Source organism: Miniopterus natalensis, chromosome 15 (genome assembly GCF_054644295.1).
Source record: "Miniopterus natalensis isolate mMinNat1 chromosome 15, mMinNat1.hap1, whole genome shotgun sequence".
Lineage (NCBI taxonomy): Eukaryota > Metazoa > Chordata > Mammalia > Chiroptera > Miniopteridae > Miniopterus > Miniopterus natalensis.
In genome coordinates, this window is record NC_142095.1 from 39,648,925 (window position 1) to 39,663,832 (window position 14,908).

At 42.1% G+C, this 14,908-nt stretch overlaps 1 protein-coding gene across 4 annotated transcripts in view; it reads right to left on the reverse strand.

Moving 5' to 3' along the window:
• The window catches only part of ARHGEF3 (Rho guanine nucleotide exchange factor 3), a 238,653-nt gene that overhangs the window by 15,794 nt on the left and 207,951 nt on the right, over positions 1-14,908 (reverse strand). For all 4 annotated transcript variants that reach the window (XM_087825039.1, XM_016204504.2, XM_016204505.2 and 1 more), the window contains 2 exons: positions 3,981-4,151; positions 993-1,055 (listed from right to left, as the gene is read on the reverse strand). In XM_087825039.1, the coding sequence (XP_087681165.1) occupies positions 993-1,055; positions 3,981-4,151 (234 nt within the window). The remainder of the gene's footprint in view (positions 1-992; positions 1,056-3,980; positions 4,152-14,908) is intronic.

Consider the following 14,908-nt stretch of genomic DNA (forward strand, 5'->3'; position numbering starts at 1 on the left):
TGAGAACTGACCCATCAACCAAGAGGTCACCGGTTTGATTCCCAGTCAGGGCACATGCCCGGGTTGCGGGCTCGATTCCCCAGTAGCGGGCAGCCAATGTTTCTATCTCTTCCTTTTCTCCCTTCCTCTCTCTCTCAAAATCAGTAAAAACATATTTTTAAAAAAGAGCTGAGAAAAAAAAAACATGGGAAATTAAATAAATGTTTAAAAACTAGTTCAAGCCCTGGCTGGTGTTGCTGGGTGGTTAGAGCATTGACCCATGCACCGAGGGTTTGCAGATTCGATTCCTGGTCAAGGGTACATACCTCAGTTGCAGGTTTGATCCCCGGTCCCAGTCAGGTGGGTGCGGGAGGCAACTGATCGATGTTTCTCTCACATCGATGTTTCTCTCTCTCTCCCTCTCTACCCCCCCTTCCTCCCTTCTGTTCTCTCTAAAAATCAATGGAAAAATATCCTCAGGTGAAGATTTAAAAAAAAAAAGACTATATAGGCTACAAGGCATGGGTTTCATCCACCTTCCCACACACAATGTGATTAAACAACAAATTTCCATATAAAAGACCCTAACTTACATGCAGTTGACTCACTTAATCATATTATCCACTTAAGAGATTCAAATGACTTTATTTCTAAGACATAGTTCCAGTTTCAGACCATCTACACATTCTCTCCCATGAAAAGGAGGCCCTGCACGTGAAGCTTCTAGGGCAACAAACATACGTGAAGCCAGGCCTCCACCAGCACTTTCTAATTAAACTGAAGTACTGGTTGAGGTGCATGAGAAACACGCACAGGAGAACCCCTAACGGTGCCAGGTCCCGAGAGCCCTCCTGTTCTGAGCCATTTTCCCCACCACTTGGTCTGTGCAGGTTCTTCTCAATTTTGGATGGACTTAGTCACAAAAACAGTGCTCACGGAGTGCAATCTAAGAATTGGGAAATTAGAGGAAAAAAATATGAAGTGGCTCACAGGACCACTGGATTTAAATTTACCTTTTTTGCCAATTTCAAGTCCTCTATCAAGTCTTCTTCTCCTTGGGAAAGCTCAAAGATCGCCTGCAAGAAGAGACAAAACACATCCACTGAACTCTTGTTATTTATGAGACCAAATTCAAACAGTGCTGGTTCCAGCGCCCGAAGCCCCAAATCTACTTATTTCTTAACTATTTTTAAAGGATTCTTAAAAAGTTAAATTAACCTGCTGCAAATGCAGTTAGTGGCTAAAACCTACAAAGGAAAGATTTTTTAAAATTCTGTATAATGTGCTTATCTGTTTGTGGGATAAAGAGGCTCCACATATGTTTCCCATCCAACAAGTCATCTTTCATGTTATAGTACTTGGATGCCAAACAAGAGGGAACTATTTTAGGCAAAATAATTACAGTTTGAGCCACGGATACGAGTTTGTTGTGAGTGGCAATCACAGTGAATGATTCAGGGTCTGTTCTCAATAATGGACATGGCAGTATTATTAATTGGGTCATCACAATTTGTCTTCCTTCTACTCAACACAAGGTAAATCTCAACAGAAAGCTTTTCCTATTAGACACTTGTTCTGAGGCTGGAATTACAGGAAGAATCTAATAACTTATTGCTCTAAATGTCTGGTGAAGTTAATTCATTCTAAATTACTTCAGAGCCCTACACGGTACAATAAATAAGATTATAGGAGCCGGCTATGTGCAAGAGTGTGTAAAGGGACCATTTCTAATTTGGCTCTATTAAAGCCATCATAATTTAAAAGCTATGGTGTGCAGAACACTCTTTCACTCTCCTCTGGGAGCCTAAACTGTGGCAAACATTACATTATTAAAAGACTACATGTTTGTGGTGTTAGTTCGGGGACTACTACATTTCTTTTAGACTGCAGGGAAGTGAGCAGGGTGGTGAACACCCTCCATTCTTGGGGTTGGTGGGGTGTAGGACACAAAGTGTGTGCTCAGCAGAGCAGGTGGAGGTGGAACACTCACTGGGGGCCAGTACATGGTGTCTCTCCCGAGGCCCAGTAAAGCCTGGACGCCATGCCCTCCTGATACTTGATTTTGTTTAATCTTTTATTTTGAAATAATTATAGATTCACATGTGAAGTTAAGCAAATAGTACAGAGAGGTCCTGTACACCGATTATTCAGCTTCCACAAATGGTGGCATCTTACATAACTATGGAGCATTATCAAAACCAGCAAGTGCACTGGCACAATATAATTAGCTAGCCTTCACTTGGACCTTCCTCAGATTTCCTTGTACATCTGTTTTACTAGAGCTCACGTACATAGGCCTGATTGTCTGACTGACCAAATGTGGCCCTCAGAAGAGGAAGATCACAGATTCACAATGGCACAGGCCACAGTCTGTTATCTGTGGTGGGCAACATAGTGTCACCGTGAAGACCAAGGGTTTGGAGGACAGGACCTGGGTTCAAAAGCTGGCTCTGCAACTTTCTAGGTGGGGGACCTGGTGCTCACCGTGCCTTGCTAATATCCTCACCTACAGAATCAACCCTTCCCTCCTTCCTTCCCACTCTCAGGCTGTACAAGTAATACAGGCACACTATTCACACTTGGAAAACACAGAAAAGTATGAAGGGAAAAAAATTTTAATACCTATAATATCATCTTGTTAACCATTCTGCCCTATTTCCCCACAGGAATTTTTCAGTGCAAATAAATTGCTTCATTCATTCTTTAAAATAGATGATATATTGACATGATTCAAAATTCACAGTGCACAAATTTATACTAGGTGAAAACTTTCCCTCTCACCTTCCAGCCTCACAGCTCCCCTCCGAGGACGCAACAATGTTGCCAGTTCCTTGTGTGTCCTTCCAGAAATGTTTGGTTTTTACAAGCAAATATATACATATACACACATACATTCATTTTCCCTTCTTTCACATAAAAGGTAGCATATTCTATACCCTATTTTGTGCCTTGCTTTACCTACTTAGCAATTCACACACATCAGCACTTTTTGTATGTTTCTACAGCTACATGTACGGACATTCATCATTTAACCAGTCCCTGGTGATAGATGCTCAGGCTCTTTCTGGCGCTATTATAAACATTACTGTGATGAAAAAGCTTCCACATACACCCTTTCATCTGTGTATAAGTGCGCTTGGCAGATTCCTAGAAAAGAATTGCTGAGTAAAATCCTAGAAAGTTTTCAAGTACTCCCTTTTCCAATGTCAAGTTTTCCTCGAAAACAGAAATTCCAAGGATTTCACTAGATGATGCACATCTGAAGTGCTTAGCACAGCCTGGCACGTAACAAACTCTCTATAAAGGGTAATATGATCATAGTCATTTAGGGCTATTGATACAGAAAACTTATAGGGAATGGTATTAGAACTGCATTCCCTAGTAAAGTTTTCCACAAAACTGAATCAAAGTTTCATTAACTGAATATTTTAAAATAGTCTAGAAGTTGCTAACAAAATATAACTGATTATTATTATTATTATTATTATGAACTCCAGAATCCAAAATAGACACTTCTTAATTCATTTTCCTTGCAAATTCAGATTTTCACATCAGTTTCATTTTAAAGTAAGGGCCACACCCACCCGGCTGAATGCTGGTTTCTCAGTTCCTTAAAAGGTCTGACGCCCCTGTTTGTTCTCCTTCTACAAATGCCATGGAGCCTTGGCCATTGTGGTTCAGTTAGTTGAGCTCCATCCCATGCACCAAGAGGTCACTGGTTCGATTCCAGTCAGGGCACATGCCTGGGTTGTGGGTTTGATCCCAGGTTGGAGGCAGGCAGGAGGCAGCCGATCAGTGAAGCAGCCAATCAATGTTTCTCTCTCTCTTACTCTCCCTTCCTCTCTCTCTAAAAATCAATAAAAAACATGTTTTTTAAAATGTTATTTTTAAAAACGCCGTGGAGAATTGATTTGGAGACATGGTGTAGACCCCACCTTGGCTTTCCCCTGCAGTGCACCTGCCTCCAGACACACAGCCAACTCTGTGGGCCCCAAGCCTACCTCCTGACGTTTGATTTCCTTGGACGTAAGCATCTGATTGACACACACGTCGAAGGTCTCACTCCACAGCTTGCTGTCTCGCCGCTTGGTGCTCGAGGGGGCGGCATTTCTGGACCAGGGCCGGGAGGTGACAATGTCAGGACGGCTCTCGCTGCGGAAGCTAATGGAACGCTGAACAATAAGACAAACAAGCGGTCAAGGGGGCGGCAGCAGGACTGGGTGGATCATTTGAGCAGCTTCCTGCCCCTGACAGAACATAAATCAGACATCTGCAAGAAAGAGAGGCCAATGCCAGAGGCCTTTTGGGAAGGAGGACATTGTCTTACGCCTACGTGCTAAGGAAAACTGGGCAAGGGGCCACTTTCACACACGTGCTGGGAGTATCCACGACCTGGATAAACCACAAGAACATGCACAAAGGCACCTCTCATACAGCAATGGGCTCGACTTTTTCCCATTAAACATTTCCATTCCTCAGAAGAACCATTAACAGTAGTGGATGTCCCTTAAAAAAAAAATTCTGCTTTGGTTGGGGTCTCCCAGGCCTGACCAATCAGAGCACCCCCCACACACTGGTTCCGCAAGGGGCATGTGATTCCCTGAAATTTGTTACAGGAATCATGGGAGAAAGAGTGAAAGGCTCTTTTGGGATTGTGAACTCAAGGGTTAACACAAGCAGAAGTTTCTTGCAGCAACTCTCTCTGGTCACAAAGAGGAGTCTGTCTGATAGAGGAGAGAATCAAGGGATACACAGAATGAAGGATGGGGAGAGACACCAATGGAGGGAGGGAAGGAGAGAACACGCTTTACCCACACCGTTAAGAGTCCCTGGATCCCACTGTGCTTGAAGCCACTCAGACCAAGGGGCTATGACATTCCCCTTTCTGTTTACATTCATCTCAGTTGAGATTCTGTCAACTGAAAAGTACTGACTAATATACATGCCGAGGATCAAGCAAATGATGCATGTCCCCAAGTTATTTTCTTATTTTCCGAAGAGGTCTCAGCAGATTTGGGCGTGGCCCAACATGCACCCTATGGCTGAAACGTGCTACCACAGTGCCTTCTCTCGACAAATGCAAATGATCAAGAAGAAAACTACGTGCATGATATTCAGCCTTCAGCCTAGAAGACTTCAACACACTTATTAGAAACTTTGCTAAAGCAATGAGGTGTTGCAGTGCTCAAAAACCACATTCTTTTTTAGCAAGCACTCCCTGCCATGGCTACGGCCACAGGTCTGTAGCCTTCCGTGTAAAGTCCCAACTCTTCAGTTTGGTACAGGATGCCTCTTGTAATCTGACCACAGTATGTATGTATGTATGTATATATGTGTACACCTCCTGCCACTCACACATTCTCTAGCCCTACTAGGCTATCTCAAGCCCTACTAGGGTATCTCTAACCCTAAATACATCATGCTTTGCCATCTGCTGTGCTTCATTCAAGAAGTCTTCTCTTCCTAGAAAGCTTTTTATTTCTTACCCGGTTAACTCCTAACTGTCCTCAGGATATAACTCAAACACCTCCTCTAAGAAGCCTTTACTAATGTTCTCCCACCCTCTCCCAGAGACATTTGGACATATTGCTGATATAGTAACAATCACATTTTGTTACACTCAGTGGTCACCTGCTCTTAACTATGAACTTCCTGAGGACAGGAACTGATTTTGCATGAGACATACATGCCATCATCGCTAAGACATTATGAAGTAGCGTTCAAATATTTTTGAGATTCAACTTATAAAATTTATAAAAGTAAGAAAATTTTAAGGGAACTATTAACATAAGGGCATTGCTAAATAAGTTATAATTCACCTGCTTGATGGAATATTATCTAGCCATTTAGACAATTCTGAGATAATTTTAACAGCTAAAAATCCCTTCTATGTAAAATTAAAATCTGTATATGAACACTTTATAATTATGAAAAAATGCACATGAGCAAAGATATAAAGGGAATGCCACAAAATTCTATTGCTTTGCCTGATTATATTATAGGTATTTTTATTCTAGTTTACAAATTTTATAATTCAAGAAAAATGAATAAGTGAAAAATGTAAAAAGAAATTTCCAGGGGCATCAGAGTATTACCAACAGGAAGCTCGCTCTGTTTGCAAGTAGCAACACTGCTCCTCAGGCTGGCACAGGCATCCATGTGCCGCCTGGGCTCATTAGTGAGCTCATGATTGCTGGTCATGGGCTGGTCAAGAAAGTACTTGCTCCAACTACGCAGTTCACTAATGGTATCTCACAAATCCTTGTGATCTCTTGAAAACAAGCCCTTATAAAACAGGGACCAGACTAATGCTTGCAGATCCCCAGCACTCAGAATCAATTAGCCACAGGCACGGAAAGGTCAAAACAAGCAAAGTGAGTCATCAAATAACTCACTCATCTCAGTTAGTGGTTCTCATGCCAGCCTGGGGGAAGGGGGGAGTAAAAGAGCAAAATGAGAGGAACACACAAAAGAGCAGATTCAAAATGAAAGATATTTTCCACTTTCACTTGGGAGAATCAACCACCCACCTGTTACTTTCACTGCCTGACCAACTTCAAACTCCCCCGCCCCCATCACCAGTTTGAAAGTAATTTATGCTACTTTAAATTTTCATACATTACAAAAATATGTAAAAGTACAAATCCCCTCATTTTCCCAAGAAGTAAATGCTATTAAGTTTGTTCTAGATCTTGCCAAACCTTTTCTATGCACTTGCTGGCATTCACAGAAAACAACGTTTTCTCTTTTCATATAACAATATAGCTTTCCATGTTAGTATATAAGGCTTGCTCTTTTTTTTTAAATCCTCACCCATGGATGTATTTTTCCCCCCATTGCTTTTCAGAGAGTGGAAGGGAGAGGGAGAAAGAGAGAAACATCTATGTGAGAGAAACACATCAATTGGTTGCCACCCGAACGCACCCAGGCCAGGGCCAGGGATGGAGTCTGCAGCCGGAGTATGTGCTCTTGGCCTTCGGAATCACGCCTGGACCCTTCAGTCGGCAGGCCAGCGTCCTATCCACTGAGCCAAACTGGCCAGGGCTAAAGATCACTCTTTAAAACATAATCTATTGAGGTGAAATTTCATATAACATGAAATTTCATATAACATTCACAATGTTGTACAATTATTTGTTGTGCAAATAAACCATCAACCTTATCTAGTCCCAAAACATTTCATCACCCAAAATCACTCACTTTTTTTTTTAAATCTTCACCCGAGGATATGTTTATTGATTTTAGAGGGGGGGAGGGGGAGAGACAGAGAAAGAGAGAGAGGGAGGGGGAGAGAGAGAGAGGGAGAGAGAGAGGAACATCAATGTGAGAGAGAAACATTAACCACTTGCCTCCTATACTTACCCAGACCGGGGATCAAACCTGCAACCTAGGTATGTGCCCTGACTGGGAATTAAAACCGAAACCTTATTGTGGGTCCTTTTTAATGGCTCCAGAGTTTGTACCTTATGTCTAGATAGACCACATGGATTCAATCAAACTCTACCTGATGAGACATTAAAATCATTTCCAGTGTCTGGCTATTACAAAAAGTGTCTCAGTGAGCATCCTTAATGTATTTGTGCTGGTATTTCTGTAAGGCAGATTTCTTAAGTAGGATTCCTTGTCTAAGAAAATCAACACCTTAAATTTTATATGTACTGCCAAACTGACCTCCAGTCTGTCCCCAGAAAGGTATATGACATGAGAGTACACTTTTTCCAGACTCTCATCAACAGAATATTATCAATCTAATAGGAAAAACAACTATACCTCCCCTTCATTTCAGTTTCATGTTTTGAATGTAAGATTGTGCATATTTTTATGTATTTATTGAAAAATTTCCCAACGAGTTGGAGATTTTCTTCTGTTGCAGTTTGAGGGGCAAAAACAGATGTGAGCTATACCAGGTGAGCTCTATTGCTAAGAATTCCTAGTTTTGTGTTTCCTTAGTGATTGCTGGGCTCCAGTACTAAGGGGAAGGGGCAGGGACCAAGTTTACCACGTATGTCACAAAGGGTGTGCCTCCCAGGCTTGGCACTTCTGATGGGTTCTCTCTGATCCTCACAACCACCGATCCTCACAAACGGGAAGTTTATTCTCATTTTATGATAAGGAACTGAGGCTCAGAGAGGCTAAGAAACTTGCCCAGGCAGGATTCAAAACCAGATGTGTTTGGATCCAAAACCTCAGCTCTTTCTACTATGAGGACCGTAGCTGCTGTTTGCAAGCACTGCGGGGAGGGCTCAGTGAGATGAGACCCAGCCTTCTAGGAATTTAAATCCAGTTAAACAGAGGGAATGCATTTGCTCATTTGTTGTAGGAATGACTGAGTGGCTCTTTGACCAAACCTCAGATTCACTCACACCTTTAGTTAGGCTGGATTAAAACAAACATTTTGTCTTTTTAAACTCCACTTAGAAAGCGGAAGAATCTTAAAAAAGAAATAAAGACCTCTGGTCAGGTATGCTGCTGACCAGCAGCTGGCTGGCCTTGGGGATAGCTCACAGCCAGCTAGCCCCAAACCATGGGCAGGTGTTCACGATGACACACATGATGACCTACACCCCTATCAGTCATTAACACAACTGGGCACAATTAGATAAGAGGGCTGAAATTGGGGGAGGAACATGTGACTATTCCTAGAGAAAAGCCACGTTCCTTCAGGGCCCCCTCCAGTGCCCATCCCTTCTCTTCCCATGCTATTTCTCTCTCTCTCTCTCTCTTTTTTTAACATGTGCCATATGATGTCACTTACTGCTTATTTCTGACATGTCTGTTTCCTCCCTATAGAAGGTAGACACCATGAAGGCAAGGATATCTATCTGTTCTGTTCACTGATGGGTTCTTCAGCAACTGGTACATAGTAGGACCTCAACAATTTTGCCTAATGAATGACTGGCATGCTGTATGTGCTGGGCACTGTGAGGAGAGCTTTAGAGCCCTGCTATACCCAGGAGTTAAGGATTCCCCCTGTTTTACACATGGGGAAACTTGAAGCTCAAAGAGGTGATGCTTTGCTCTAGGTCATGTAGCTAATGAATAGTGCTCCAGAACTTAAACCCAGGTCACTGGTGAACTCAGAATGACACCCAGGTCTGGGTCTATTTCAGTCCAACCGCCCCTCCCCCAATTTTTAACCAATATCCTATCCTGCTTCCCCCAGGGTAAGATTCAAGTGTGGTGGGGGTGCATGTGCCTAAATAGAGGAGTTTCAGGATACTTCTCAGTCCACGGCAGGGATTCTCAACCTCGCCACCACTAACATTTTGGACCAGAAAATTCCTTCTTGTGAGGGGCTGTCCTGCACATTATAGGATGCTCCACATTATTCTTACTTCTAATCGCTAGATGCCAGTAGTGCTGCACCCCAGTTATGACAGCTTAAACACCTCTAGACATTGCTGAATGTCCCCTGGGGTGAGAAACACTGGCCCATGGTGACCAGGAGAGGCTCACGTCAGAGTGAGGGACCCAGCCTTGGGAGGGATTGCAAACAAAATAGAAACACATACATGCACCCCCCTCCCACCCAGAGGTGAGAGGGGGTGGGTTCTGGGCCTGGAATGAAAAATGTTCCAGGATAAGCAAGAATTTCCATGAGGGAGGGTAGCCTAGCAAATGAGTCAAAAACCGAAAGCTCATAATTACTGGCAGCTAAAATAACAATGGCCATAACAGGCAAAGATAATGCAGGTTTAGGAAATGGGTGCTGGTGTTTATGCCTGAGCTGGATACAAGGAAAAGATGCTGCAGGTGCAAAGGGGACTGTCTGTGGTGGGGACATGTGTCAGAGGAAATGTAAACCCAGCAGGTGAGGCGTGATGGAACAGATTGGATTCGTTAATGCTGCCTGTTCAGCGGGGCGCTCCCTCACCCTTTTCCAAAAAAACAGACAGTCTCTACAGCCAAAGATAACATGCTCCAAAAAGGAGTTCCGGCCAGGAACTTCTTTATGCTTACCATTGCTATTTGTAACACATGGTTTATTATTAAATGGACTAGAAGTTAGGGTGGGGCTGTAAGAACAGAACACATTTCTATGCTGCTACTACAATGGGTTAAACCAAAATGTACAGTGGCTACGGCCGGGACCAGAAAACGTTGTCCAGCAGCATACTGGAGGAGTCTATCGTGTAAGGCTTGATTCGACCAATTAACTTAAATTGACAAATAACATTTCCCAGCTATGTGGCCTCCATGACATTTGAACCTCATGCTAATCCTGGGAAAGGCACTGGGCAGGTTCTTGTATTTTGCCCCCTTTTAATAGATGAGAAATCCAAGTACCAGAGGATTAAAGTGACTGGCACAAGGTAAGTGTTGGAACAGGATCTGAGTCCAGTCTTTTGACTACAAAACATGGATTTGGGTTAAGAACACAGGCTTTGGAGTAAAACAGACATGGCTTCAAGTCAACTCAGTAGCTGAAGACCTTGGAAAAGTTAACACCTTTGGGTCTCAGTTTCCTTGTGTGTATGAAGGGCGTGGTAACAAGTACCTCACAACGTTGTGGTGAGGATTAGATAAGAAAAAGTACATCAAGGGCTTAGCCAAGTGCCTGGCACATGGTTGGTAGGAAATGGATGCTACCTATCATTGTTACTGTACCACTGACTGCACGGCCACCATTAGTGCTTCTTTCTATATGTTTTCATTCATTAGCAAACAGCAGAGGCATCTCTGAGCTACTTGGACCAAACAGCTCCTTGAGGGACCTTTATTAGGATAATTTATAGGAGGAAAAAACCCCTCACCAGCAGTGTTGTTGAAACAGCCTAACATGACCAATAATAGGGATGAAATAAATTACAGTGTAACCATAAAATGGAACATTATATAGCTGTTAAAAACATCCTTTTTGAGAGAAACTTAATGATAATGGGATGATCTCACATGCAGAATTAAGAGAAGGAAGAGTCCTACTTAAATAGAGAATGTTAACAGGCGTCGCCCCGGATGGTGAGACTATGGATGACTTTTATTTTCATCTTCATAGTTCTCTACATTTGTTTCCCAGATTTTCCACAATAAAGAGATATTGACTAAGAAAAAACAAAACCAGCAGACAAAACCAGTAAGACTGTGAACACTGAGTGAAAGTGATGCTATAAACATAAAATCACATATATAGAATCTGGTTCAGATTAATGCACATTGAAAACATGGTGGGAGCCTGGCCGGCGTGGCTTGGTGGTTGAGTGTAGACCTAGGATCCAGGACACTGAAGTTCAATTCCCGGTCAGGGCACATGCCGGGTTGCGGGCTCAATCCCTAGTCGGGCGGGGGGGGGGGGGGTGTGCAAGAGGCAGCTGATCAATGACCCTCTCACCATTGATGTTTCTATCTCTCTCTCTCCCTCTCCCTTTCTCTCTCTGAAACCAACAGATATATTAAAAGAAAAAAATTTTTTTAAACATGGTAGGAGAGCCCTAGCTGGTTTGGCTCAGTGGTTGGAGCGTCGGCCCACAGACTGAAGGGTCCTGGGTTCAATTTTGGCCAAGGGCAAGTACCTTGGTTGCAGGCTCTATCCCCAGCCCCGGTCAGGCACAAGTGGGAGGCAACCAATCGATGTGTCTCTCTTACATCGATGTTTCTTTTTCTTTCTCTCTCTCTCTCTCTCTCTCTCTCCCCCTCCCTCCCTCCTTCCCTTCCACTCTCTCTGAAAAGCAATGGAAAAAATATCCTTAGGCGAAGATCAAAAACAAAACAAAACAAAACATAACATGGTAGGAGGGCAAACCCCATAGACCCAGAGCAAGGAGAAACCTTCCTGTAGTTGGGAGACATTCTGAGTAGATGAATGAAAAGCTGAAGAAAATATTTGGTTGGTATGGGGAAAACATTGCACAATTTGCTTAGTGCAAGCCAAAAATTAGGAAGCGTTCCAGAGACTTGGCGCAGCAGCCCAGCCTCTTCATTGAGCACCATAAAAGGGCTTTTGTACAATAATATTAATGATAAAATATTCCACGAGCTAAAATGGCAATGACAACTCTCCCCGCCACATAGGGAAACAGTGAGGGGGGATCAGCAGTGAAGTGGGATGACCCAGGCTGACGGTCTGGCCGTTATGTTTAGATCCTGGCAAGCTGCAGGCTTTATTATGACCAAACTGACTTTTTGCAAAAGTCAACTGCAGGAGAGGCACTGTGAAAGCGTTACAGAATCCCAGCCCCTGCACTTACTGGCTACGTGACTTAGGGCACCTTTTCCAGCCTTCAGGTTTCTCCCCTATTAAGTGGTGATGAATCCTACCTTGCACTGTTATGGAGATGAAATGAAGCCACAGATATGGATATTATGTACTTTACATGGAACCTGGCTCATTGTAAATACTCCACGAATGGAGTTGTTATGACTAAATAAAAATTGACAAGTTTTGAATTATTCTAGGGATAGTAAAGATTGGCAGGAAGTGAGGAGTTCCTCTTGACATGGAACACAGGTCAATTCTCAGCTATGCCCCTACCTTCCAGATCGCAAGGTAAGTATTGTTTCTGGTTGTCTCCACCACCACACACACACACACACACACACACACCCCAAGCTTGTTTCTATATCTGCCAAATAACTTAGGACCAAAGACTTTTGTCTGTTATAGAAAGTGTATGACCTTGGACCAAGGGACTAAATGTGAGGTCCTTGGAGAAGAAAACCATGGTTTCCAGCTCATGGAAATTAAGCAAATCTGCTTGGGTGGTACTCTTCCTACTTATCTCCCACAGCTAAACACCATCAGTCTTCTCCCACTCCTTCCTCACATCTGAAATGCCCTCTCTCTCCTTCATCCCCATCACCTCGGAGCCATTCCAGGCTCAATGCAAATCCTTCCACCCTTCCTCCAACTCCTGTCTCCCAGGCCATTACCAACCATGCTCTCTCTATTATTTATCCTATAAGATTTTCAAATCTTATATATTTTTATCTGGTTGCAAAGGTAAATATTATTACTGGGTGGGGTGAAGCAGGTTTACAGTTGTTCATATGGAAAATAACACAATAATTAATAAATAATAATACAAGAACAAACTCTCGTTTCATGTACTCACAGCTGTAAACCTACTCTGGCCCCGCCCTGTATTTGAAAAGTTCAAGCATGATAGAAACACATAACATAAAAACTGAAGCTCAATAGTCGCTGCCTGTTTACTCATGTCTACTAATTTGTAATTGTGCGGAACGGGGAAAGGGAGAACACAAGACAGAAAACAACAGGCCTATAAAAGTCTCTTTGATGGTACTCCCTAGGAGTAACCAATATCAGAAATTTGATGGTGATTCTGGTTTCTCCTATACATAGACTATGATGGGAGTGGATGAGCAGTTGGGATACAACAGCTTTGAATTTCCTGGTTTGTTTTTTTAAATATCTTAGACAACTTTTACCAAATAGATTTTCTCCTTTTCAAGAGCAGGCATTGTCTCCTTTTTCATACTCACTACTCCCCACAAGTCTAGGGAAGAACAAATAACAGTTGATATGAGAAACATTAATGGGAAACACTGATGCCTCATATTTTCTGTTGTATCTGGATTACATGAAATAACCTCCAGATCTAAGGACCAGGGAATGGAGCAATTAGAGACTGTGGTTACTAGAAACCCTTCTTTAGCCACAACAACCCTCCCTGAGGGGATACAAGTTGGGGAGGGGAGTCATTTTCTACTGTGAGGTAGCCTACTTATATAACATTACTAAGTGGTCACCCACTGCCAGCCCCTCAGAAGAATAATGGCCACCTTTTCAAGAAAGAAAAGTGATAATAATAGTAACTGCCAAATTCGGGGCACATCCTAAGTAATGTGTAGTGTTAGGCATTGTGGATACAAAGAAAAGAAAGAGACAAACTTGGCCTGTGTGGAAAAGTTAAGGGGCCCCTGGGAAGAGCCATCTTGTAAAGATGTCACAGCAGGAGGAGGAAAAACTGTGCCAAAAGAGAGGAGAAATGTGACTATGAGTCTAGAATTAAGATGTGAGAACACAGAGAAGCGATTCTGTCCAGGACAGATACACATCAAGAAAAGAGGCCTAACTCTTGTGATATCAAAGGCGTTTAGTGTTCACACCCTTTGGCCAGAATTCCACTTCTGGGAATATAATCTAAGAAAGAAATATAGACACACACAAGATCTGTGATCAGGATGTTTGAAGCACTGTCATCTATAATGGTGGAAAAATGGAAACTAAAATATTCAACAACAGAAGAATGATCACATAAACTGGTATATCCTTTTAAAGGAAAAGTAAAAATTGGGTTTGTGAAAAATATTTAATGACTTGAAAATATACTCTCATACTATAAGGTTATCTTATACTGTGTTAAGACAAAAGCAAGTTAAAAATAGTGCATATAGTGTGATTGTGATTTTGTTTTATAAAAATACACATGCAACTATATTGTAAAAGAAAAGGTTGCCTGAGAATATGCCAAAATGTTAACAGGAGTTTTCTGGAGATGGGGAGATGGGATTACAAATGGCTTTTACTCCCTTTTCTGTCCTTCTCTATATTTTTCAATTTTTAAAATGATGTTATATAACCAGACAAGAAAGTCCTATAGAAGGTAGGTACTTAAAAAAAGACAAATGCCTAAAAAATCATTTTCAATAGAGTTATATAATAATCCAAAAATATTCACAGCCTAAATATTCATTTATAAGAGACTGGTTATATAAAATAAATCACATCAACACACTGGAATAATATATACTCAGTCCATTAAGACCATATTTTCCAAGAATAACTGTGATATAATATTTCCCATAAGCCATAGCAAAATTCCCATCCAGCTAAATTACAAAGGGAAAGTAAAAATGAAAGAGATAAAACACATCAGGCAAGACGAAAAATAATTAAAATTAACACCCCCCCCCCCCCAAAAGCAGTAAAAGAAATGAACAGGATTATTTAACTTTAATTAAAGGAACA